The sequence below is a fragment of the Molothrus aeneus genome, chromosome 5, assembly GCF_037042795.1.
Source record: "Molothrus aeneus isolate 106 chromosome 5, BPBGC_Maene_1.0, whole genome shotgun sequence".
NCBI lineage: Eukaryota > Metazoa > Chordata > Aves > Passeriformes > Icteridae > Molothrus > Molothrus aeneus.
Window position 1 is genome coordinate 33,857,579 of NC_089650.1, and position 27,590 is coordinate 33,885,168.

The 27,590-nt window shown below is 37.0% G+C and overlaps 1 protein-coding gene across 1 annotated transcript in view; it reads right to left on the reverse strand.

The window, feature by feature from the left end:
• Positions 1-27,590, reverse strand: part of TRHDE (thyrotropin releasing hormone degrading enzyme) — a 209,370-nt gene that overhangs the window by 13,289 nt on the left and 168,491 nt on the right. Inside the window, exons 13-17 of the mRNA XM_066549990.1 lie at positions 17,625-17,772; positions 15,420-15,517; positions 14,819-14,926; positions 3,452-3,619; positions 2,794-2,934 (exon numbers count right to left, since the gene is read on the reverse strand). Coding sequence (XP_066406087.1) covers positions 2,794-2,934; positions 3,452-3,619; positions 14,819-14,926; positions 15,420-15,517; positions 17,625-17,772 — 663 coding nt within the window. The remainder of the gene's footprint in view (positions 1-2,793; positions 2,935-3,451; positions 3,620-14,818; positions 14,927-15,419; positions 15,518-17,624; positions 17,773-27,590) is intronic.

Genomic DNA, 27,590 nt, shown 5'->3' on the forward strand with positions numbered 1-27,590 from the left:
AAGTGCATGTTGTTCTTGAACCATAATTCCACAATAAAGCTCGTATTTTTAAAATGCAGAACTGTGGTGAGCTCATGTCAGAAACTTAATCACAGAATCACAGAACATTAAGGGATTAGAATGAGCCTTAAAGATCATCCAGTTCCAACCCCCATGTGCAGGGACACCTCCTGCTAGACCAGGCTGCTCAAGGCCTTATCCAACCCGGCTTTGAACCTTGCCAAGGGATGGTTGTCCAACCTCCCTGGACAACCAGTTCCAGTGTCTCATCACCCTCACAGTAAAAATTTCTCCCTAATATCTAACTTATTTCTTCTATTTGTACCCATTCCTCCCTGTCCTATCACTACAGTTCCTGATGAAGACTCCCACTCTGGCTCCATGGTAGGATCCCTTCAAATACTGGAAAGTTGCTATTAGGTCTCCATACAGCCTTCTCTTCTCTGGACTGAACAACTCCAAGTTCCTCAGCCTGTCTTTGTAGGACAGGTGCTCCAGTCCTCTTACCAACTTTATGGCCTTCCTCTGGACTTGCTGCAACAGCTCCATGTCCTTCACACTCTGGGGACACTTGAACAGTACACAGCTCTCCAGGTGGGGTCTCACCAGAGCAGAGTAGAGGGGCAGAATTCCCTGCCTTGCCCTGCTTTGGATGCAGCCCAGAGTTGGCTTTCTTGGCTGTGAATGGACATGGCCAGGTCATGTTGAGGTTTTTCCTCAACATCACCCCCAAGTCCTTCTCTTCAGGGCTGCTCTCGAATCACTTCTCTGCCCACCCTGGGTGTGGGTGTTCCTGGGATTGCCATGACCAAGGGGAGGGACCTTGCATGCTATCGTGTCACTGTTTCACTGAACAGTTAAGGGGCAAGGTATGAACTAGACTCTACTCTCTCAAAGTCTCATCTAAAAGGTTCTAATCTGTGATTACAAACAACATTACTTTTAATATATAACATGTATGTACAGCTTGCATAAACTGTTTTATTTCACTGCACTGAATCTTTTGGTGATCAAAAGAAGCTCAAGTGGATGTCATGTTTAGAAAAAGCAATTGCTACAATCTTTTTGGTGGCTCTGACTTGTGTTTGGAAATCAAACTGAATGAAGATAACACAAAGAGAGTGTCGAGCAATAAGACAAACTCTCCGTTATTTTCATTTTAAAAAGGACAGTAACAGGTCTTTTATGAGGCCTTACTGATTGTTATGAATCCAGATTACTCAATGATACATCCCAAGCAAGCAAAATAAGTACAATTCAAATTCTAGGTGAAGTTAAGCTATTTTAAATTATAACCCAAAAGATTTGGCATGTGGCACAGTTTGTTAAATATTTTCTATTTGTGTACACTGCTTAACTTTGTCCATATCTAAAATCACAGGTGCTATGCAGGTTGTCAGATAAAATATACTTACTAAGGCAGGGCTTACTAGAGCATATGTGTTTGTAGCAACACAAATTGTGATGGCTTTATGCGTAAACTCTGGATAAATCCCTGGAGGAACCTGAAAAATTATTTGCCATCTGAACTGGCTTGTGTAATAGTAATACATCTGCCATCCAGTTTCTGTCTGATAGTCCAGTTCCTGGAATAATCACACCAAAAGCAGAGAATTCTTAATTTTTAAACTCTTCAGCACTCTTAGAGCTTTTTTGGAAATGGCTTTCAAGAAGTATGCTTCGGCAATATAAATTTCCAAAACCAATTCCACCTCAAACCTATTTTCCTAGATAAACTTCTTCTAAAATCTCACTATACTACTAAGTATTATCCAAAACGGCATGAACAATTTTCTGAATTTTTAGGAAAACTAAACTCAGTGTCTGAGTTTCTTTGACACTTACTTTGATGCTGTAAAACCTGTAGGAAGTTTGCACCTGTATTCATCAGGCACTGGGATTTAGTTGCTTAAATACACCACTTTAAATGTACCATTTCAAATATTCTATGGTACAATAGTTGGCTCCTCACAAGTCCAGAATGGAACAGATCAGCAATGCCTTTCCTGCCAACACCAAAGGTGTGACCTGGCATGGGATGCCTTAAAATCTTGGACACCTGCCTTTCAGAATCTGAATCTCATCCAAGCTGTGGTCCTTTTTAATCTGTCAGTATCAGATGAGTTGCTGTGCAATCTTTCAGGCCCTCAGGCTGTCCCTAAAGAACTACAGAATTTTGTGATTCATTGAATTAATATCAAAATCTTCATCAAAAAGGATTTTAAAATGTTGACTGGGCTTCAGAGTAGGCACATGGAGCACTTGTTCAAAGAGAAAGAGAAGCAGGTGTAAGGAGCAACCTTGTCTCCTTTCTGTTCATCATTTTTTAATTCAAAATGTTGCTCCCCTATTACTTGAAACTCACCTAAAACACAGAGTGGAAAGAAAGGGGATGACACTATATTAACATCCTTTTGAAAATGGAATTTTTTCTATCCGACTTTAAATCAGAAAAATTCCTTTGGGAACTGCCATTTTTTCTCTGTGTAGAAATAGGACTGCAGCACTTGACATATAGATAAAATTCATTATCATAAGCACAGACACAATACACTAATATATATACAGATGACTGCCGAGAGACAAATGTCTCTATGCATGTGTGTGATAATCCATGAATAAATGCATTTATGACTCATGTGTGGCTATTTCATATTTAGAGACATCTCTATTCATGGATTAAAAGATAATGGACTAGATTCAGGAACTTACATAAATACACACTTATACAATACTTACACAAATTATATAAAGATAAGAAAATAAAAATAAATTAAGAATTTTTATCCATACCTAGCATTCAGTATTTTCCATTTGTCTCTGAAAAACTTCCAAGCAAGATCCCTTCCATGTGGATTTCGAGCTACATGGATTATCACATCAATTGCATCCTGATCCAGGACAACTTCGGAGTTGAGAGACAAATTCAAAAGTCTAGTGGGAGAAACAAGAACATTTAGTTTCACAAACACATTGTCCAACATCAGTCCATCAGAAAACTTTTGGAAAAAAAAGATCACTGCTGAATTGTTTAAGTTTCCAAATGAGTTCAGTGGATTATTTCTATGATTCCAAAGACTGGACACATTTAGGAATCAGAAAAATCTCGATGTAAAATTATTTGAGGAAAAGCTGAGTGGAACTTGACACGTGCATTTTTACTGATCTGTAAGATCAGATTGGTCAAGACATGGTAAATAAAGGACACGGTAACAAAAAAATACCAATAATTATTACAGGATTTTAAACATTTCCAATGAAGAAAGGAAAATCCGGAACTGATATGTGTCAGTTTTCATATGCATTAATGCAAAAGTGTAAGATGGTTTCAACAGACAGTAAGCCTGTACTTGAAAAGCAAATTTCTGTCCTTTAGATGAAAGCTCAAGTGATGATCCATAACTGTTGAAGTGATTATTAGTAACAGATTCAAATATTGAATATTTTTTACCTGTTAAGCAAATTTCTGTCATCACTGCAAGTTAAGGCTTCTAATAGTATTTTCTTCTCAGACACTGCTGTGGTAGAATGAAATTTCATCCAAATGAACTCCCATACATCTTCATCCATCAGTGAAACTCCTGTACAGTAGACAATGTCTCTCACATTGAGAGGGATTCTACAAGAGAAATCAGTATTAGCATTTTGGTAAACAAGCAGCCTCCTGATATTGGATACAAAGGAGGACCATTTCTGAGACTTCAAATTTATTGTCCAATAGTAATGGGCTTTTTTGAAAATTACATTTTGCTTCTCTTTACTGCTGCGAACATTTTCCAAGCCATCCTAATGGGCTTTCTAAAGGGTAGCAAATGCTTGCCATTTTCTTCATAACACCATCACATTGTCAGAAGACTATAAAATATGGTCATGGAGTTCATCAACTTATAATGTGCCACATAACCTACAGATAACATAAGCTCTCCAAATTAGTATGGGATCTTATCACTGCTGCTGGGCTCTGTGCCAAATCTGCTCTTCTTGTCTTTTCCACTGTTTTACAACAGGACCTGAGCAGCCAGAAACTCCTTCTTGCTTGGGCTGGAAAGTGCTTCATCTTCATATAGTAAGATACAAGTAAGAAAGGATGTGCTGTGACAATGATACTTAAATATGAGATTGTCAGGAAGAAAGATTTGGGTGTTTTTTTTAGCATATAATACCAGTACAAAAGCAGCTGTGCCATAGAGAACTGTAATTACTGCTAAATTAATATGAACTTAAACTACAGTTAAATTACCAAATTCAGACCTAGTGTATATATAGTATGTGCATATGTACAGTGTTCTTCTGAAAAGGTCTCAGCTGGGCTTTCAATTTCCTACCTTGCTTATGTTTCCTATACAGGCATAGAAGCTGAAAAATTTGTACCATTGTCCCATTAGTTCAGGTAGGAACTGTGGGCTGGAAGGACTGTCACTCTGTGTTTGGCTAGTACAGACACAGCAGCAGATGTACCTAGAAGTGGATGTCTTACCCCAGAATAGATAGCACTCCTCACTTTCAAAATTTACAGTAAAATGTATCAATTCAATGGGCTTTCCCAGCCATTTTTTACACTCTAAGGGCCAACACCAGCAATTTTAGCAGCAGTGTAGTCAGTAAGCACAGGATCATTTGCATCTCTGTAAAGGAAGGAGACCTTAAGACAAGGGATGGAGCTGATCCCATGATCATAGCCTAGATGTCGCCATTTTCCTTGCTAAGCAAACTCTACTGCCACCAAATCAGTAGTGGTATACTTGCAGTGCTGCAGCAGATCTAATCAAAATCATCCAATCAACTGCTCCAGGGAAAGTTTTAGGTCTGTACCTATAAGCTAAGTAATTAGGACAATGTGAAAAAACTCAGCCCTTACAAATCAAGACATCCAACACAAATACTGCTTTTAAAAGGCTTACTTTCAGAAATTACAAAATGTACAGCTATGAAACACTACCAGCTTCTCCTGTGAGAGGCTTGCAGTCGGCACTGTAGATAGGGGGGTTCCTTTTGTGGAAATGAAAATTGCTTATGAAAGTGCAAATGTCCCCAAAGTAATTTCTCTTTAACTATTGCTCCTACAGAGAGTCCTCTAATTGAATTTTGTCCATTTGTGGGGATTTTTGCTTTCTCACTCGTCCAGTCATTTTGGGTGTGCATTCTATCATTATCTAAATATCCGAAATCTCTTCAGTCTACAGGTTTTTTAGTATTATAGATTCCTGGAAAATTGCAGTTCCAAGGCACTAGATCAGCATGTGGATTGTTTGTCCCTTGTATTAACCGAATCAAGTGGATAAAATTACCATTATTTTGGTACTGCTTGGGTTGTAACACTGCAGAACACATCCTGTTGTTAGTGAAACCTCATCTGTGCATTCAAGGCTGCTCTTTTTTTTAAAGAGCTAATATGATTGATGGATACTTCAGAAGAATAAAAATAAACGTTTAAGAGCATCAATTTAAATGGCTTTAATTTGAATACTGATCCAATTTATTTAACTTTCTTTTTCTTGCATTAGAGATATGATGGTGAGAATGAAATGTGTAGCTAGTCGAGCTCATTTAAAAATTAAACACTTTAGGAGAGAAAGTTAAAAATTAAACAGTTAGGAAAAAATGAACTAAAATTGTGCTATGCCTTTACAGGGATTTCTTTCTTTCAAGAGTGAATTATAAAGCTCTACAATGAGCTAAGAATAATGTTCTAAGTCATAATTAATTGGTACATATTTGCTCCTATTTAAAGTATGCTCTAACAATTGAAGATACACTTATAGAATTGGACCATAATTATTTATCTTCTGGGGAAATTGTGTTCTAATTTTTTAAATGTAAATGCACACAGATTAGACAGTTCTTTGATTAAGTAACAAGTTTCAACACCATTTAGGGTTCTATTTGACAAAGTAAATTAATCAGGAACATTATTCTTATTTTTGCAACAATTTAACATTTAACTTAAGCCTATTTTTCTTGATGACTATATTTATAATCTTGTTTAATAGGTTACAAGGCTCAGATAAGAAACAAGAATGAAGTATTAATACTTTGTTGGCAGATCTGTAATACAGATTCTATTATAAAAAAGAGCACCATACAGCTTATTTTTAAAAGCTTCAATCCCAAATCTTATACTCCCATTCTCTATTACAAACTCCAGGAGTCATGCTGCTGGCACCATTGTGCAGAGAGAGGAGGAGATGATCCTCTGCCATAGCACATACCCAGTCTAAAGAGAGAGGGCAGAACTTTCCCTTGAAAACTGAGGTACAGAGCTGTGATGGGCTCGACATTCAGGAGCCTGTCCCACCTCGAACTCAGAGGACATTAACTGAGGATGTGGCTACTCAAGGTGTCTGGGGCAAAGCTACGCACAGTCCCTGTCCTGTGCTCCCAAGTTTCAGGTATCACAGGTGCCTCACAGAGGCAGGCAGAGAATACATCATCCCCCAAGTGATGGTTACTGCTATTGCTCCTTCCCATTCCTACTGCAGATCCCCCACAAGTTAACATGCAACCAGCAAAGTCAAGCTCTTCAATACTGATTTTAATAACTGAGCGATGAGTTAAGTACTTCTTTTTGGTACCAGTCCCTGAGTAGATATGTCTTTGTCCATTCTGGACAGTTTTTGCAACAAAAATATGGTCGTTTCTGATCATAAAAAAAATAGTGGTCATTTTCCAAAGCTGTGGAGCGATCATCCCTGAATGAGAAAATTGGAAGCTAATCTATTGAAATTTTAAAGATTTCAAATTAATTACTGCTAATCCATAATCACTACATATAGGGTCATTTTACTGTGGTGACACATAGAAGTCAGAAGACAAAAACCACTGCCTGAACCAGCTGCTCCATAATGCCCCGTTTCACCTTTTACAAGATGAAGTCCTCTCTCTATTTAGACCCAGATGGTCTTCCAGAGTGCTAAGTCCTTGATTAACTCATGCACTCAGCAGTGGGTTTTTCCTCCTTAAGTTTTATTGACTTGAGTGCAAGATTCTACTCAAATGTTGTAACAACCTATTAATTACTAAATCACTTCAGCAACATTGGCTCACATTAGCTGGCAAAGCTCCAGAAACATTTTAAAATGCATGAATAGCTATGCCTGATTTTTTTTTTCAGTAATTAAAGCTTCTAGGGGTTGCAAACACAGAAGAAGGGATTCACTTTATTTTTTTACATTTATCAGACACTCATGTGTGAAAAAAATTAAAATAACTCTCATTTTTTCACATTTGCTGCTAACAACTTCCAAAAATAGCTGCTAGGCATCAATCCCTTGAAAGAACCCAGTGCCTCTTCCAAGAAAATAACAAAAGTAATTAACCTGTTGGCCATGTTCTCACAAATACTTATGTAGGCGGTTAAACTCAAGTACATTTCTCAGTTGTTGCAAGACAGTAGCACTACTATGTCCATGTGAAACACAGAAATAAAATTATCTACCACAAGTAATTAGATAGAGAAATAAAGGAGAAAGTAAAGGAAAGAAAAAATGCTTGTTTGGAAAAATTTTGATTTTCTATCACCTAAGCCAGACTTCATTGAAATTACTTCAATTAATGACTGGTAATTTACTACTCCCTCAGATCTATGGGGAGTTTTGTTAATAGATATGCAACACACTCCTATACATGCCTGCAATTGTTTTTCTGGTGGCATTTCCACTGAGTTGTTAGAGGTGCAGGCAATTAAGCACACTGCCAGCCCAGGCAGGTGGATTGATATGAATCTGTTATTCCTTGTAGAGGAAACACAAAATTTTCATGAACAAGTGTGGAGGTTCACAATGCACAAATTTGGCTTACTGGTTATGACTGTACTTCAAATTATGTGATGGAAGACGTTTACTTCACTATTTACACATTTCTTAAGATGATAAAGAATTAACTAATGTTCCTAACCATTACAGCAGCATGACAGAAGTGAAATGGAGAACAGTAGCCACTGAAAAAGTCCATATCTACATTATTACACTCTAAAAGAGATGAGGTTGTTTAGTGCAGAGATGTAAGATCCTGTTTTCATTACTTAGTAACCAAAAGTGGTTCATTTGTAATTCAAACAACACACAGATGTGTTCTGACTTGACACCCACAGACAGAACAGAAAGTTCATCTCTTCTTCTCTTTTCAGGGATCTCAGGCCTGTAGCAGGGCACCCTGCCCCCCACAAGAGCTTATCTGTTGCTTGTTAACCAGTCAGGTAACTGAAACAGGAATAGCTGTCTTGTAGTGAGTCCTTTTGGCACCACAGGGTTAACACAGGTCCAGCAACTCACAATTGACAATAAACACCTTAATGTTGATGTGAGATCCAAAAGATAAGTCAGATTTTCACTGACAGACACTTCACTTTACAAACTATATAAACTACACCAAACTCTCACAAGGCAGAAATCCTCTACACATTTCATGGAAATGTATGGGGTTTTTCCCATGAGTAGGGATGCGTGCTTCTCTATTACTCCCACTGAGACTGAGTGAAGGAATCTGTGTACGTTGTTATTATTTCAGTGGTAAGTTACATTTGACTCCTAATCAATACTGTATCTTTTGCTAGCTTTATTATAGGTACCTTGATGTCGTGCACTGGCTTATGTCATGCTGTAATCTACTAGTAGTTCCTTTCAGTTTTATACTCTGTAGTAACTCTGATTAAGATCTTTTGTCTTTTATCTCCTGTCTGTTCAATAAATAATTAATTTTATTAAAATAGACTTGATCTGCCATCCTCAGTACTTGCGGGCCAGAATAATTTCTTAATTGAAACTGTTGCCAAAACCTGAGGTTAAAACAGGACTTGTCTGAAGCTCCCACTGGTCCTGTGACATGGCCCCACCTCAGTACTCCAAGATTTCTCAGAACAATCTGGATGATTAGACCAGAACAGTTTTAAAAGATCTGTGTTTGCATTCAGAATGGTCCATCAGTCTCTACTTCTCATTCACAAAGACAGACAAATGCAAACTTCATTAACCCATGGGTTACAGAATGGATGCTGGCTTAGCCTAATTCAGCGCAACAGCTTGCACTCCTCACTGCAAACATCATCAGAACTGATCAGAGTGATTGTGACAGAAGATTAATTGTACAAATAGTGAAAAATGCATTAAAGCTAAAATCACCCCAAAGTGATATGACATCAGCATCAGTGAAATGCATTTACCCTAGGTTTTCTAGGGGTATTAAGGCAATTAATTAAAGTACTTTGTTTCCATGTAAATGACAGCAATAAATAGCAATGGTTATGTTTCTAAAGAAGTTAAAAATCAGAGCAAAGGAAAGTGGCTATGACTAGCTGGGGCCTTTCAATAGGTCTGGTATCATCTCACAGAACATGTGCACATAACTGTTCAGTGCTGCATGTCAGCACAAGAATAGCATCACCACAGCCCTACTAACAGAATCAGAACTCCTTTTTCTGCTGAAGGCAAAATCAGCTGTCTCAAATTGAAGCAGCTCTCTCATATATTCATGTTTACATCATCCTGTTTAACTTTGCCCCAAGCAAGCATACATCCACAGGCAACTTTGCCAGCAGAAATGTATATGTGGCAACCTGTAGCTGATGTATGGTAAGAGTAGCTGGGAGGTAACTGTGCCTGCACCCACAGAGATGTTTGTAAAAACAGGCTCATGTCTATGGGTAAGTTACGCTTCGAGCCGTCATGGTGTGTATTTGAATATTAACCCCTGTTATCACCTGTCAGGACTTTACATATTGCAGCTCTCCATGCATTCTTTCCTGAACTTCAGAAATACATGTTTACTCAACCTATCCAAGGCAAGTAGTCTGAAAATGCTAATCCTCTTAGAAACATGTTTTTCTTTCAGAATAGATGCAGTGAAAGTTAAAGGGGTTAACAAGGCTGATTATTAAGCTCAGGCAGGCATTGAATGGTAATTTTGTTAATTTTTTAGGCTGAACCACAATGCTGTTATATCTAAGGAGTGTGAATAATGTATTTCTTCACACATGAAAGCTCCACAGGGATGAGCTCAGTTAAATGAAGGTAGAAGCAAACATCTTTATTTTCAGCCAACTGTAGCTTCTCTTGTACAACATTCTGCTCTTGACTGAATCCTAGTAACTTTACATTCTCAAACTACAAGGGAAATTTCAACATGGTTATATGCTTTCTACTCTGTATTCTTCTGAACATAGCATGGAAGTTTCAAGGGTTTCCATTGTTCCAGTACAGGAGCAGCATATATCCCAATTTAAGAGAGTGAAAATTATTGTTTTAAGATCACCATCAAGTCAGAAGTAAATACAGCCCTTCAAGCAATGTCGTTTAAAAAAAAGAGTAAAATTACTTAAATTCATTGATTACAACACTGCAAGATCTACTTTGAGGTCTAACCCCAGATCTTCAGTAGAAAGAAATAATGACTGTTTTTTAACAACTGCAGGGATTAAAATATATCAATTCCTAAACCACCAAAACAAGATGTCTCCTTACAATTTCTTCTGCTTCTGATGCTATGTGTTTGCCTTGCTCCTTGTACAAACAAATTTCTTGCTCAGACTTCTTTTTTTTCCATTGTATTTTGCCCTGAAAAAGTGATCATGAGCAATACCACCTAAAGCCCCTCACACACTAAGTATTTCTGGCATTTCAGGTACTGAAGCTCCTTTTCCTTCAGATGAATGCTCTCTCATCTTTAGACTGGAGAGCTGTATCATTTCTCCTGCTAATGAAATAAATTCCAGAGGCTGAGCTGAAGCTAGAAGAGAAAAGTGTGTTGCAGTATCTTAATACTGTCCCAAACACCTCACAGACAGGTCATCAGGCTCGCTTTCTGCATTGGCAGATACAGGGCTGAGGTATAAACCAAAGCACAACAAACCACTGGAATCTCAGCACTACTGCTTGAAATGGTGTTGAAGAGCAGTTGTGCTGGAAAAGAAAAGGAGCAGTCATTTTCTGCTTTAGTGACAACATTGAAAGGCATCTTTTGCAAGGACCCCATACTCTACAATTGCCATTGATGTATTCATTTGATATAGGTATCCTTCCTATTACCTGTAGTGCTGCACCCTAAGAGGGACCACTCACACTTCAGAATCTCATGTTAAGAGCTCTTCACAGCACAGTGGCTGCTGCCAGCTTCATTTCAGAGGCCCCTATATCCCCCTGTAGGAAGCATAACTCTGAGCACCTGATTCTGCTCTATGAGCCAAGCATCCCAAAATGAAGCAATACCTAAATCACTTTAAAAATTCCAGTCTTCACAGCCTCTCAGCTGACTTCCACTTTCATGCATAGAGGCTAGTGTTGTAGATCACATATAAATTGGGATTTTTCACTAATTCCAGAAGAAAATCTGCAGCACTATAGTTGGAAATCTAAGGGCTTTTTCAAACAGTACTGAAAATACAAGAACACCTCTGGTCTTCCGTCAAGAATGACCATTATTTTACTTGGTGAACAGTGGCAAATTATTTGCACAGTAAAGAGTATATAATTACAAAATGCTAACAGTATCTGATATCACGATTACTTCACTTTCTTATTGTGAAGAGTAGATGGCAATTCATTTCTGGACCTACCAGATTGAATGTAATTACTAAAAACCACAGCAATTGTAAGTATATGCCAGTAAAACACAGTTAGATGTTACTGTACTACCTGACACTTCATCCAAAACCAAATATTACAAATAAAACATTTCAAAAGGACATCTAAAAAGTCATAGATTATTAATGTGGCTAAAAAAGTTATGAATGTTAGGATTTCTTCAGTATTATTAAAAGCACATTCTCTGTTATAGTTATTTCAGCTTTAACTGCAGTAACTGCCAGGGAATAAAAAACCTCCCTGATATGATTTACTGACTGTGCATTTATGTGGTATTTAATATCATATTTTAATTTGATACTGATTTAATTTTCACTTGATTAAAATCTTGAGACACAAACCTAATTCCATTGTCTCTACTGCTTTGAAAAATTTTAGTCATCTTCCAGAATAAAGTTTCTGGGTGGGAGGATGGGTAGTAATGTTGCAAATTAACCTTTATTTTTACTGTCACAGTGACAATCAAATTATATCTATATATAAAATATCTCTGAGCTCTCTGGAACTCTGTTTTTGTGCTCTGGCTATTCAAATCCACCAAAACCAGGCTTTCTACAACTATCAGTCAATTACATGGTCTTGTTTCAGAAAAGGGAATGACAAACCCAAGAACATTTACAGTAATTGCTGATAAGGAATGGAATAGGCAAGGATACACAGAGTTTCTGTATCTGTCACCAACTTTTCTCACCAGTTGTCAGAGAAGTCTGGAGAAAGAGGAGCGTGAGTTTCCCCTTCTTTGTGAGGAAACAAGACCTGAGGGAATCTTACAGGTTCTGAGGAGGCTGTTTGCAACAAATTCACAAGCAGCTGTTCAGGGCATCAAACTGAGCAAAACACTTGATTGATGACAAAGAATACAAATTAGTACCTCTTAGATATGCTCTATGCATGTATTTTGTACTTGTCTTCTTGCCCTTTGCACTTGAGCTAGTTATTGCCTCTAAAGTGCTAAAAGAGGCAGAAGCATGACTCAAACGCCATGCTAATTAAATTCTGATTGTGGAATCATCATTTCTTAGTAAAAAAGCAGGAAAAAGAGCCCTTGCTTTACTTTCAGGTTTCAGTCTGAATTAGCTTAAACTGAGTAAAGGTGCTGTGGGATAGCTCTGATTCAACAGGATCTGAACATTCCCGAGAGAACACTGACATACCCTATGAATGTTGTTCATTGTGTGAAACACAAGCTGATTTTATGTTTACTGAGCTGCTATTACTAGTGGTCTTTGTAATGTTGTTTCAATGTAAGTAGATAGTAAAATAAGTTTTGCTCTATGTATTAGTTATAATATATTAGTTACATTCAGGATGTGAGACTGTTCTGAGAAAACTGGGAAATTCTGGAGCGCAGGACCGAACAAATCCTACAATCTTAAAAAATAAATAAAAGTGTGTCTCTATCTTCTTTGCCAGTTGTGCCCCTATTTATCAGCTGACTGTCAATCTCTATTCTGTAATTACATTATTTGTTGCAGCCATTTTTCAAAACTGTGCAGTTCCTTTGAGAAACACATCGCTTTAACTTAGTAGCTATTCTCCTCTGCCCTGCTGTGGTGCTTTTATCATAATACTCATCATATGCTGGCAACCACAATCTTCTGCTACCAAAAATGGCCCCATTGAAAGGCTGAGATGAATCTTCAGACAGCTCCTTAAATTTATTCCTTTTCTCTCTTGCTACTGTTAGTAAAGCAATAAGCTTGTGTTTTGTTATGTTTTTCTTTTCTGATGCCTCCTTTCTTAATCCTATTGGAAAGACACAGGCAGGTAGCTTTGCAGGGTGACAGCTTTTTTAACAGTGAATAATCTACTGCTGTGCATGCTAATAGGTAATGCTAGGTTTGATTAACTAATTTTGCAAATGAATATCTAAGTAAATTACTTTTGCAGACTGTTTCCAATGATTCTTTCTCTATAATTGCCTCTTTAAATAGCTTCATACTGATTGTTGCTGCTTATGATAAGAATTCATATAAAACCCTGGGGTATGTATTTCATAGTACATATATCCGGTGTCACCTTACACAAGAAAACCCTCCACCTCACACACATCTTACTTAAAGGCATCCAGTAACAGTTTCAAGCTACTATTTTTCCAGAAGTTTCAAAGTCATATAGGAAAGTAATTTCCTTTCCTGGCTGGTCTTAAAAGACACTTGGACACTTATGTTACTGAGTATGCCCATAAAGGATTTTTAAAGATTACAAAGACAGACAGAGATAAATTAATTGCAAACAAACACTGATAAGTCCAAGAAATCTCTGAAAAATCCTGCTTGCTCGTATGGCTAGAGAGATCTGATTCTTTTGCCAAGCTATAAGACTGCTAAAAATGGGAGACTTTTTTTCTTATCTTTTTCTTTTTTATTTGAAAGTAAAATATTCTCTTTAAAACCAAAATATTATGTCATGTATAAATGTATACAGTGTAAATATTTCACATAATCAGAAAATCCACTATTCTTTCTAAAGAAGTTGTGATCTTAACCTATACTCTGCACTGATCTCATTGTCCATAGATCACTACTTACTTCAATATTTGAAATTTCACTTATTTCATATTTCTTAGATGCTTGTCTTTAAAAGATAAACTTCATACACAATCCATGGCCCATGTTCCTTTGCCTCAGCTGAATAAACCTGTGTCTTGGCAGCCTAACTTACATATTTGTTGTCAAACCACTACAGTGCTGCTTATGCTCAAGGCATGAGCTCTAATATTATCTGCCCTCTGAAACCTTACATGAGCTTTTCCATGTATTCCTGAATCACATTAGTTTTCAAGTCATCACCCTTAAATATCTTGTAACATGTCCCTCTGAAACATCTCCTTCCTTACTTCTCAGTCCTTCTGTCTGTAACTCCCATCACTTCTTTAAATGTTTAGCACCTTCTGCTCTCTTACCTCAACACAGGTTTCATGTTTGTCTGACAACATGGTGTTCACTCATCTTTCTTCCTTGAAATCCATCCTTAAAACTTGCCTTCTCGTCTTCTAGCATAGGAATATCCAACAGTAATTTACCAGGAGTGGGCAGAATCCCCTCCACCTACTCATATATGCAAAGTCAAATAATTCGTTCTGAAACCCCACAGACATTTTTAAATGACAGCCAGCAACCTCTGCTTCCTCCTGTAAAAAAACTTTGCAAAAGAGGGCACAGCAGAGAAGGCAGGCAGGAAAGGAAGAGCTGTACTGCCTTTCAGTAGGAGAGATGTGAGATTCACATTTCAGCTCCACTTACCGGTTCCTATTGCTAGAAATCCAGTCTGAGATTAACGTTGCAGCCTGCTGGTGACAGTGTTTGTTCCCGAAGCTGCAGGCCAACATGATGACTTCCCGACGCAGCTCTCTGGCCAAATTAAAGAAAGCAATAAGGCTGCTTTAACAAATGTGTTGGAATGTTTCCAAAAAAATACTTCTTATAACAAGTGACAGCAACCAGTAGTTGGGCAACATATCAAAGACAATCTGGCTTTACAAATCTCAGTGTCAGTTTAATGCCTGCAACAACTAAAGAAAGGTCATGGATCAACACCAGCCCCCATTTACACTTAGGCACTCTTCCCGACCTCTGTGGACACATGAGTACAAGTTCTTAGAAATCCACAGTAATCAGATATTAAGCTGGGTCTTAGGAAATCATGTTCTCCCAACTTAAGAAAGAAGAATTCATCTTACAGCATGTTTCTACTTTCCCTGCAACCCAGAATGGAAAAAAACAGAGGGGTGACAGAGCTAAGGAATTATGATTGATTTATGCTAAACATTACTAATTTTTAGGAGGGTGCATTTCTATAATTATATTTCTCAAATAATCAATAAAAAAGTAAATATAACAGTACTCATGTTGGTATGATGATTGAACAAGTGATTTGTTTAAATTGTTTGTTGGCCATCCAAGCTTCAGATACATTGATGCCACTTGTCTTAAAATATACTCCTGAGAAGAAAAAGAAAAGTATATTTAACATTAAAAATAATTTATTTTACTTGAAACCGAAATACTGCTAACAATGAGGTTTGGTCTCTCTTTGTACCCTCAAATAACGTCCAACTCTAAAGACTTAGCAAAGCTACTTGTCCACTTACAATCTTCCTTCACTGCTATAGTAAGAAGCAGTCTCTAGATGAGCTACTTGATTAGATGCCTAGTATAAGACAATTTATTGTTATAAAATCCATGAATTTCAAAAGTTTATCACATGCTACTTTGAACTCACAATGCACAGCTGAAAAATTACAAGGGTGTCAATAGCTTAATTTCTACTTTGTGGCCAATCTTGACTACACCTTACATGTTCACTTTTAAAAGAACACTGTTTTAATATCCATAAGCGTGGTCAAAACATCATGTGGGTACAGTCAATTGACTTCAGAATATGTAACAATGTGGCTGCAAATAAGCTCTGTACACTTAATGACACTATGTTTTAAGTTTAAGCTCCTGGTGTGCTTAAGGAACAAAACAAGCACAAGATATATTTTAGCAACTTCTACTTTTTACACAGACGACATATTTACATATTCTGACCAGTTTTGAAGAAAACCATTGCCTGTGCATTCAGCATAATCTTTTTCCAGTGGAATTCACCAATTTGAAAAAGAGAACTAAGATACACAGAACTGCATAGGAGAGCATCTATTTTATTATTACAGATGCATAGGCATGTATATATGTCAACACAAAAGAAGATTCATACTGCAGCTTTCTCTAGCAGATATGTTATTCTATGACTAAAAAGACTTTTTATTTTCTCTGCTATCACCTCAGCTTTCAAAACTCCCATCAGTAGTGATAAAACATAACCCAGCTGTGAATTTTACTGGTTTTATTTATTAAAATTGTGTTTTCTTTATACAACCATGTTTAAAAGTGAAATAGCAATGGCAGACTCCCAAGAATTTTTCTTTACAGTTAACAGCAGACTAAATATGCAAATTATTTCAACTGCATTTTACATTAAGGCTCTGATTTATATGTAGGCCTTAGTATATGTTTTACAAAAATAATCTTCCATGTCATCAGGTAACTCTGTGTATATGTATGGGGTGTGTGTGTGTGTGTGTTTATCTATATATCTATATATCTACATTTGTATTAACATCTACATATATACCTACAGTCACTTCTAACTTTCTTCTCTCTAAGCATGGTGTCTATGGTCACATACACACAAACAAATATGCATTTAAGAAGCAAAAAGCATCCTTAGGCATTTCAGGCTTTAAAAAGCTCCTTCATTTGAAGGCTTTACAACATTACATAAAGCTACCGTATGCTGGCTGTTGAAAATATGTAGACTACATAAAATTCATAGTGAATAAAAACCCCAAGAGTTCATAATTGTCACTGGCTGCAGTCAAATCTGTGTACTTCATAAACCATGCTTCAGTGTAGCTACAGCTAAATGTTAAAATATTTGCCATGTCTATCTTAATTATCTACTGTGAGCTGTTACTGCTGTCCCTTTGGACACAATTATGAATGGGCTTTTGACTCAACGGTGATCTAATTCTTGTTAATTAAGGTAACTGCATTGAATTCACCATGGATTTTGGGGTGAAATAATGACTACAAATCTTTGCTTCAGTTGCATGTATTCTGTTAAGTTGTGCCTATACTTGCTGTTCTTGCTGATCTTGGGCATCCACCTAAATATCACCTTGGGGCTCCTCAAAAGAGAAAATCTGGCAATAGAATACTTTGACTCTTCTAAGTGAAATACTTTATTTGTCATAATATTTTACACGAGGGATAATTACCTTTCCTTCTTCTAGTCATATATGCCTCAAACAATAGTTATCACTGTTCAATTGCAAGTGAACCAAAGCTTGATAATCACTATGTTTAAATAAAGAGTAATTAGGAAGAAAGTTAATATCCCTAGGTCATTAACAGTATCTGCCTGGGGAACAGTTCAAATCTTGCCAATAATATGAGAGTAAGAGGCAAAAGGAAGAAAGGCAGGAAGGACAGACAGACAGAGAAAGTGGAAGAAAGACAGGAAGAACTAGAGGAAGAAAGAAAGGAAGACTCCATCTCTTACATTGAAGATATTGTAGTTTTCTGTACGGTCCAGCAATTTATCTAGAGGATAAAGAGCTTGGCTGGCAGCATGCCAAGGCAGAAAATCCTTTTCCTCTGAAAGGTACCTCATAATCTCCAAAGGAATATTTTGAGGCAAATAACCAGCTCTGCACAATAAAAGAAGTTAGTATTAAATTGGTTTTCAGAAGACAGAGCATAAACAACTTCTTTTTTTCTCAAATGAAATTAAAATGAAGAAAAACATAATAAACTCATCACATTTTAATGACATAAAAATCAACCTTATAAAATACCAGCAACTTGCAGTCTCTCCCAACACAGAGAAGCATACTGACTTGATGAAGTAAGGTATGAACACACATGAGAGAAAACCAGACAAGCTATCCCTACTTTGAACCAATACCTGTGGCTATGAGACATGAATGAAGAAGTAATTGCATTTAAGGAAAAGAAATCAAAAAATATCCAAAAGAAAAGGAAGCTGCTAAATTGTTGATTTACAAGACAGAAAGCTGTCTGCATAAAATCAACAAGCAAAGGCATTTTGCTTGAGAAAACATTTCTACTGACCATCAGCAATTGAAAATAACAAGTGCTGAAGAAAAAGCTTTAGTGTTACAGTTATTCTCCTCACTCTTTTCTCTCTCCTTCAGAACTTCCTTGTCTTCTATCAACTTTAAGTCACTTTGGAAGGACTTATACAGTGACATCACTTTGGTTCAGGATGTTCCAGCACTTTGCATACAAATTACAGATTTTTATTTTTTTTTTAGGTGTTTATAAATAAACCAGCTAAAATTTTGTCCCATTTTTCAATCATAAAATACCTCCCCCTGCATGGGAAAGAGTGTATGGAGGGGGAGTACAGGAAGGATTCTGAAATAATAGCATTACATGTAAAATGCAATACAGACACAAGCATTTGAAAGGTACTTTAAAAACCAAATACAGAAAATGCCTCGCTTTAGCTTTTGCTCTCACTTTTTTTTTCAGAACAGCACTTTTTTCTTAATTATCCAGACTGCAGAAACAAAGTGCAACCCTGTGGGTGTGAACCTTCCAGAAACAAGTTGTCTATTCTTCTCCTAATGCAGGTGTTTAAATCCAAAAGGAGTTAACCGTCTGCCTAGAGAGAAGATACTGATTCTCTTTTCGTTAAATAGTTAAAATCAGCAAGGTAGATTCCACAAAGTTCAATTTATTAGGATACAGTATGATATAGCTTCATAGACTAGTTTTTCTCCTTCATTGCACATGTTCCTTTAATTTCCATCAATGTGGAAGAAATGCAAGCATATAGCAAACAAATAAAATTACACACATTAGTACAGAAATTAACCATTGCATACATGTTAATATAAATTTTTATCTCTGCTGTAATAACATGTAAAAACTGCCTCACTGCTCGCAATAGTTTGTTTCCTTGCAATGTGCAGCACATCTTGCAGACCTTCATTTTTTACACTCTCTGTTGGAAGAATTACACTCTATTCCCTTCATGTTCTCAGGAAAAAAGTGAGTGAGTTCATGTAACAGATTTCAAAACTATCTATCCCACCCTCCAGTCTGCTTCATGTCATTTTTGTCCACATTTTATCAGCTCTGTTTTCAACACTGGTTCGAGCACATATTCAAGCACGAAAAACAAGATCACTTGAGGCACCCACTGTGCCAGCTGAGGAACTGAGCAGATATGAAATGAAAATGGGAAAGCATTTAGAGTAGGCAGTGGACAAAGTCCATTGCATCTGAAGACAGAAGGCTACTCCATTTTATAGGTCTTGTTTCTGAACCAGCAGAGTATCATTAAGAGGAGTTTTACGTCTTAATACTTTGTAAAGATTTCTAAATGTAATTAATGGAGCCAGAAGCATATTGGACTGGCTGCATTTAAAAATCTTGGAGGTAATGTTAGCAAAGAGGAACACTAGCTTGAAGTTGCATATACATCATTAGTTTCTAACAGAATTTTTGATTATTTTTACTGATGATATGGTTTACATTAAAAAGTGTGGAGTAAAGAACAAGAGAAATAGCTCTAGGAAACATGCTGCTTAAGGAATAAATAGATTAATGCTTATTATAGCTGCACTAATGGACATTTAAGTTCATGTTTTGAAATTAAATTTATCTAAACTAAGTGCAAAAAAGAAGTCAACACTGCGAAACAAACAGATTATTTCTTTTTAAGCTTAACTTCTCCATAAAGACATGAGTGAATTCAGAGATTGATCTCTTATTCCTGAGCTCAGAGTTTCCTGGTGAGTTTCAAAATCATGATTCTTGGATGAAGATAGTCACTCATCCTGTTCACAACACCTGTTACTCTCATCTCTCACTCACTTCTTCTAGCTTCCAAATTTATCAGACTATTCAATTATGCCAGTCTCACCCCGTGACTCTCACTTTTCCTATTGTTTCCCTGAGAGTATTGTGCAACTTACACCAACAGATTGTGGCAAAGTTAGATTTTTTTCCTGTTTATTCCTGACCCTCCTTTCCTTTCTGGGTATGACCCTAGAAGAGCTTATGCCCAGTGTCATCAGGATCACCCCCTCAACCACACATCAACCAATTGGTCCTAAGAGAAGGGATGGAGATGAAGGAAGATTCTTGTCATTATTAAATAAATGACAACAAATTCATCTACTTCAGCTGAATGGTTTAGAGGAAAAGTGGTTATGGCTGCTACAACTGATGTTAAACTCTTCAGTCAGCACATGCTGGGCAGTCCAGATGCTAAGATGAACCTTTGAGAGAACTTTAGCAGAGACATATCTCAAATCCTCTTACAGTGACAGTTAAGACAGCAATTTTCGTGAAGAAATCATAAGTGCTTCAGGAACACTACCTTGGCAGAATGTTCTTTGTATTTTCCACTATTTTATTTCATGGATGTCCACAGAAAACCATGATAGCCCTATTCTTTTACCCTAGTCACTAAGCCACGTTTATGTACTCCAAATACACTGCACTCCTAGACTATTTGACATTAAATAGCTTCTGTCAAGAGGTAGTAAGTACATTTATTGTTTCACCTTTTTCATAAAAAGTGGTATATAATGTGTATGTTATAAATTATTAACTATATACTACAGTTTTCATAACTTGAGGAGTATTTTCATTCCAAAAAAAAAAATCTAAAAAACCAAAAAGGAAAGATTTTAGTAAGGGTAAGGCCAAAAGACTAAGGCTGCTAATTTTTACATTCATAGTTGAGAAAACAGGATATAAGGAGAAACTCTCACCCTAAACCATAAAAGATATAAACCATGTATAAGAAGTCCAAAAATTCAGATCACAGATCTAGGACCTGTGTGAAGCATCCGGGAGGTAACATGACTACCATGACAACCATGACAATCAGGTCAGCAGAAGACACAACTTCGATAAAGCAGTGTGACTGCGTGGTCACGGAATATTAGAGCTATGCTCTAATATTCTGCATCTTCACAAAGCATAACAACTGGTTTCTTAAATTCTGTATTTTAGTACAGTCACACTCTCAGTTTACACTAAAAAGCTTGTCCAGTCCTAAGAGAGACTTCAAGACTTCTCTTTCCCAGGGAATACTGCATTCAGCAAGATGCACTGGGCTCACTTGAACAGTGGCAAACCAGACAAACGATGCTGGCATGATTCTAGGATTCTCCTTCACTAGCCTCAAAAAACTAGGTTCAAAGATGGTTATATAAGATCTGGTCAGCAAAAGCATTTATGGAGTAGGACAACAACCAAAATGAGGGGAAAAGGCAGAACAGAGAATGAGCCTGTTCTGCATCTCTCTGTGAAACCTGTTCGAAAAACACTGATCTGTGGAAATGTTAAACAGAAATGTTTCACAATCATTTTAGCAATAATAAGAAAACTAAAAATAGCAACCTTCCCATCAAAAGCAAAACTGTAAAATAATTTCCCTGTCACATAATTGCCTAGAAATATTCACTCAAAGGTACTACAGAGTGTAAGTTTAGTACATACTGTACACATGCAGCTTGACTTATTACTCTCTCTTTCAAGAAAGTCGCTGGAAGGTCAGTAATGGAAATCCTTATTTTTCTTGTGTCTTTTTAGCCATCAATCATATTGCTATCTTTAAGTCCAGCAAAATTACTATCAGATATTGCCTGTCAAAGTCCAAATGTATAAGAGACAGGGCTAAGAGAGAAGGTTATTTTCTACCCTAGCCATCTTGGAGGAAAATTGAAATATTGTCTGTCATTAGGGGAAGAACTGATTATGAGCTATACTGAAACCAGGTGACAAGCATAAATGCCACAGAAATGCTGTGATGTCCAATCTTATGTCTAGTCTGAAACAGGCACAGTTTTTTCTAGGTATGTCTACAGTAGCCAGCTGGAAATCTTAGCAAGCATGTATCTCTTCCTTAAAAAAATTACACAGAGGAAGAACCTGGGATAATTTTGGCAAGTATTTTAACAGATAAATTAGTTAATCAAACAGTGTTGATACATAAACAGTGTCTGAAAGCATACTGATGTTCAGGTAAAACACTTCTCAAGGGCAAGGTTAAAAAGTTTACAAAATTTCATCTATAGTGCCTGGAATTAAAAGAGCCTTAAGAACTCATCTCGTGTCTCTCTACTCAAAGCAGATTCATACCAGTGCCATTCCTGACAGATTTTTTTTTTTTTATATGGACCTCTAGCAATGGATATCCTAGGAACACTACTATTTCAGTACTGCTCTGCCATGAGGAGATAAGAATATCATAGCTCTGCTCTTTTGCCCTGTAAATACTCATAGAAGAGTACCAACAGATCTATTTAATGTTATATATAAAATGATCTGTGGTTTACATATCTTCAGTATAAACTATGAAAAGCAGACATCCCTCTTAACAGTATTTCAGATTAGAGAGTTTTGATCTGACATCATGGGTCATACAGAAAGCAGCCTAGACTTAAAACAGCCTCTACAAGCCCTCTCTAAGCCAACTTTGCGCATACTGAGTCATTTGAAACACATGACCACAAAAGCAAAATTTAACCAAAAAGATCACATTTTGATATGCTTCATTGCTTTATCAATTTTTACGTAATTGTCCAAACCCATCAGTTTACCACCATGTCAATCATTCTGTAGCCACCACAACAAATGACAACATGTGTTAGAAACAAGGCACCACATGAGTTTTGTCTTGCTATCTATGTTCCTGATTTCACAGTTGCCTGCCAAACCGAAGAGGAGAACAGGAGAACAGGAACGTGGACTGTCAAAAAGATCTGGTTTAGTTATTAGACAGATTACTTCTATATCAACATCCTGGTTCAGCAGGTTTTTCATGCCAAAGGACACTGCTGACGAACTGTATTGAAAATGTGATCTATCATTTTTATGGAAGGACAGAGGTGGAAAAAGATTTTCCAGAAGTTATATATAAGTATTATGTGGTTTATGATATCATATCATATAATATCATAAGCACCAATGCTTAGCAAGGTACTATCCTGCTTACACTGAAGAAGTTGCTACAGTGGCCATTGCTAAAGAGAAAAGTGGCAATGAAGAGAAAAAGAAAGTACTGAACACGGTAATGGAATACCCCTAACAAATAATTCCCAATAAAAATTTCATGGCAATCAAAAATAATCTTTAAATTACATGAGGTTTTAATGAGTCAGATAAAAGCAGAAGATCTAGATTATATTATGAAACATCAGTGTGTATTCAACTGCATTCTGACCTTGATTTGTTCTTTACACTGAGCCACTGAACTTATGGACGGATCCCAGCACATTCATTTTCCCCTTAGGGACAAAGTACCAAATGGTAGTGTAATTGCCAAGGGAAAATTATTACTCTGTTCTGAATTATTTCTATCATAAATCCAGCAGCAGTCAAACAGACTCCGTCACAAAAACGACCGGGTTGCCGTACAGTGATGAGAGTCCCACATACAAGGGCACCATAAATCCTTTAGTCCCACCACCCAACAAAGACATTATAAGTCATGTGTTTAAATCAAAATTAGAAAATCCAAGCTGGCAGCAAACTGGTCTGCATTACAGAAACAATGGAAATGAGGTGATTTACTTGCTGCTGGTTTAAAACTCACCCTGCCTTGTCTGTTTCTCAGAAATGTGTAAAACATGACTAGCTTTTTGTCTGGGTAATTTTGAAGGGGTAAAATGCAGCTCTTCAGAACACAGATGTGCAACTCAGATTAACATCAGTTCTGTTTCTGTGCATGTGCAATATATGAATAATTAGACTATACTCATTAACTCCTAGAGACAGTTTAATGTAAGTTAGGATTCTTAACAGTTGATTCATTCTTTTATCTTAACAGTCAAGCGTGTGGAATAGAATAACTCAGAGAAACTTGGCACCAATGAATATAACCACATATAACTGTATCTGCCTTTTTCATTTTTTCAGGACCTATCAAGGACTGGTGTCTCTATCAATGTATTCAGGATATTCTCTTCCACAGTACTTTAACAGCAATTCCTTGATAGCTGAGGAAGAACATGTAGGTTGAACCTTGACACATCAAAAAAGCTTTAGGCACGGCGACTCATAGAGCTGGGAAATTAACTCTTGTAGTCACAGACATCCCCTTCAACTCCAGCAGGGCTAGAAATCAAGGATTTAAAAAACTTAAGATGACTGGCACCATGTTCAACCACAGAAGCTGCAGAAAGAATGTTTTATCATAGAAATGGACAATCTGTAAAAAAGGCCCTGTGATCTCCAGTATCAAAGAATAATCTGCCTCATACTTCCCTCCAAGGATTGAGCTGACTTTACATCAGGACCATGTAAGGACTTTATTTTTCTAAGATGCCAAAGTGGCTTGATGGAGACATTATGATCTCTACCAGCTATGGACCTCCGCATAAACAGGAGAGGAATGCATATCTGCTCTTTGATGAATACAACAGCAAGTTTTGGCTTACAAGATCATTTTAAGAACTACATTTAATTAGCATTCAATGTCTCCAACATTAAAAGATTCAGAGAGTAAGACAGTTTGAAGTGAAGCCTGCTTCTTATTATGTTTTCTCACATGCAAAATATTTAAGGACTCTTCAAGTGACATTCAACTCCACACAAGTGCATTTGAAGCATCCTACAAAGAATAGTTCAAATTCAATGCAATTATCAGAGTATTATGTGGCTTAAATTATCTTGCACAGTTTTAGAGTTGCCACATAAGCAAAGACTAATATTAATTTGAATTACTCACCTCTGTTGACAACAGAAGAAAACCTCAAATTTAAACCCCTCTATGCTTGTAAAAAAAATTCCTTCAAATTGTAGTTCACAATCTCTCCTTTCCTCTTCTTCCCCATATGAAAGAAAAATGAATTTAAAAGGAGTAATACAAGAAGAAAAGGAAGAATCTAGCTGCTAAAAATAAAGGCTATGCAGTAGGGTATGTCATGTTTTTCATCATCATGAAACCATGATTTTTGACAAGTATGTAATTCACAGGGTTACATTAAGTAAAGAAATTTGAATGTATTTCAGGGGCTAAAAGACATCAATTTCAGATGACTCAATTATTATAACTGTTATTTATTTTCTTTCTCGGTGATTTTTGTTGGGAAGGGTAGAATGAAACAGCTCTTCTATTCATTAAGTTGTCAACAGGTGATGATATCTATGAGAGCATGTTTGAGCAGAATCAAAATTGAATTAGTTTATTACTATGCAGAATACTTTTTCATCACTCCCTGTTTGCCTGGTCTAATGTTTATAATTTGCATATCAGTCACCCAAGTGAAACGTGTTTAAAAGCTAGGAACTTCATATGGACAGCGCAGAATTCCAATCTTGAGAACACACACATACAATCCATATTTTGTTTGCCACAATATCTGCAGAATTTGATATTCCTTTTCTAAAAGCAATTCCCAATAAACATATTTATAATAAAAGATTCTCTGAAATTCTCTTAAATCCTCACCTATTCTCTTATCTCCACTTTGCACAGAGGAAGAAGACACAAACAATTTAAGTTATTTTACTAAGATCACCTAGGAAGACTACAGCAGAAACAGCATCCCAAGTTACTTCAGTCCCTGTGCCTTAGTCATAACACAGTCCTTCCTGTCATTTATTGCTTGATTTCTGGATAGAGGAAAACACACTTCTAGCCAGATAGGAAGGAGCTAATCTATTACAACATTGCAGCAGACAGAGCATACATGAACAAAGACCAGACCTCCTCTAGACAACAATCCTGGTCAACAGCTATCAGATAAGCTCAAAAAGTAGGGTAATTTCTGAGAGGCAATGGTGCAGTCATATCAAAACAGGAGGCAAAGCAGTGACTAGCCCATGACAGCAGACTTCTTTCTTTATGCTAGTGAGGCATCAGTCTTGTCTTTTATAACTAGAAAAGTTGGCTTATGCCTTCATTTATATACCCTTTGCTGATGCTAGGAAAGTCAAGGTGTTTAGATCAGCACCTCCAGCTTCTCAGAGTGCCTTGATTTTGCTACCTTAACCGATGTAGCAGAAGGATCTTTTGCTCTCCACATTAGGGAGAAATTTCCACTGTGGGTCTGTCAGACCCACAGAAAGGAAAGTAATTGGCTTCTTGGGTAAGGGGTCAAAAAGGCTGCTTGTTTTGAGAGGACAGCTGAAGGAGGTAGAGACTAGGGCTGATCAGACAGCTGTGGGGAGGAAAAAGGGCTATGTAAATGACATGAAGTCCCAGGGAATGGATGTATGCTTGCTATGAGAAGATTGGGTTCCCAAAGAATGCCACAGGTTTTGAGGCTGTACAAAAACTTCCCCCTACCCCACCCACACATATTCCTCAAGCCAGGCCATAGTTGCAACTCTTAGCTCTGTTTCCAGTACTTGAAATTGCAAAGAAGCCTTCAGCAAGCTCCACTCATTAATTCCTCTTTTTATTTAACCACAGACTCCAGTGTTTTTTGAAGCATAATTCAGCATAATTCTGGTTCAATTAATACTCACAAAACAAATTTCAGAGACTGTTCCCTTCCCCTCTCATTACACAGCAGCCCCTGGCAGTTGCACTGCAAAAGGATACATCCATACCAAGCTGACTCCAGAGACCAGCTTGAGCTCTGAGACTAAGACTATGTGGTAAAAAGAGAATGAGTTAACACCATTAGCTAAAAATAACTCTGTCACTCCCTTGAAACCAGAGTCAAGTCTTCCTGACAGTTTATTCTGGGTTTGGCTAAGAATAGAGTTAATGTAGTTTACAGGATAAAACAATTACTGCTATAATTAATCAGAAGTACCAGAAATAATTTAGGCAAATTTTGCTGGGATATGACTAGACCAATACCTTCCCTCTGCATTAAACACTTTGCAGTCAGATCTACAAGATTGGTTTTTAGTACATGCTGCAGAGTCTTCAACTTCTTCCCTGACTCTCAGCAGGTATTTGTATCTTTCAAGACACTCTCACACCAACAGCACCAATGCTTTCCTGGAATGTGCTGTACAATTTGCTTTACTGCCTTTAGCTATGTAACAGGATCAGATGCACAAATTACACACATACTACAAAAGCAGAATTGGCTTTTAGTGTGCTTAGTTGTAGGAATTGCTTTGGTTCCTCTTGTTACAAACATATGCAAATGTTAGCTGAAATATGTATGTCCACATAAAGCATGTCACAAAACATAGGGACTTGACATGCAGTATATGGAATGAATGATGGCTACCTTAAAATAATTGAAACTTTCTATTTTCTCTAAAAAAGGCACATCTACTTTGGCCCACTGAGAGAGTATTTATGTCAAAAGAAACCAAACAACTTCTGTTGGAAACCATATGTAAATCAATTGCTAGTGAACCATCACCAAAATTTGCCTGACAGTAAATGAGAGTTACTACGGCATCTGCTGAAATAATTCAGATGAGGCCTCATTTATTAAAACAGTAAATCTATACCACTATTAATCAAGCGTGATACAAAGTATTGATCTATAACTCCCTTAGCTGATAC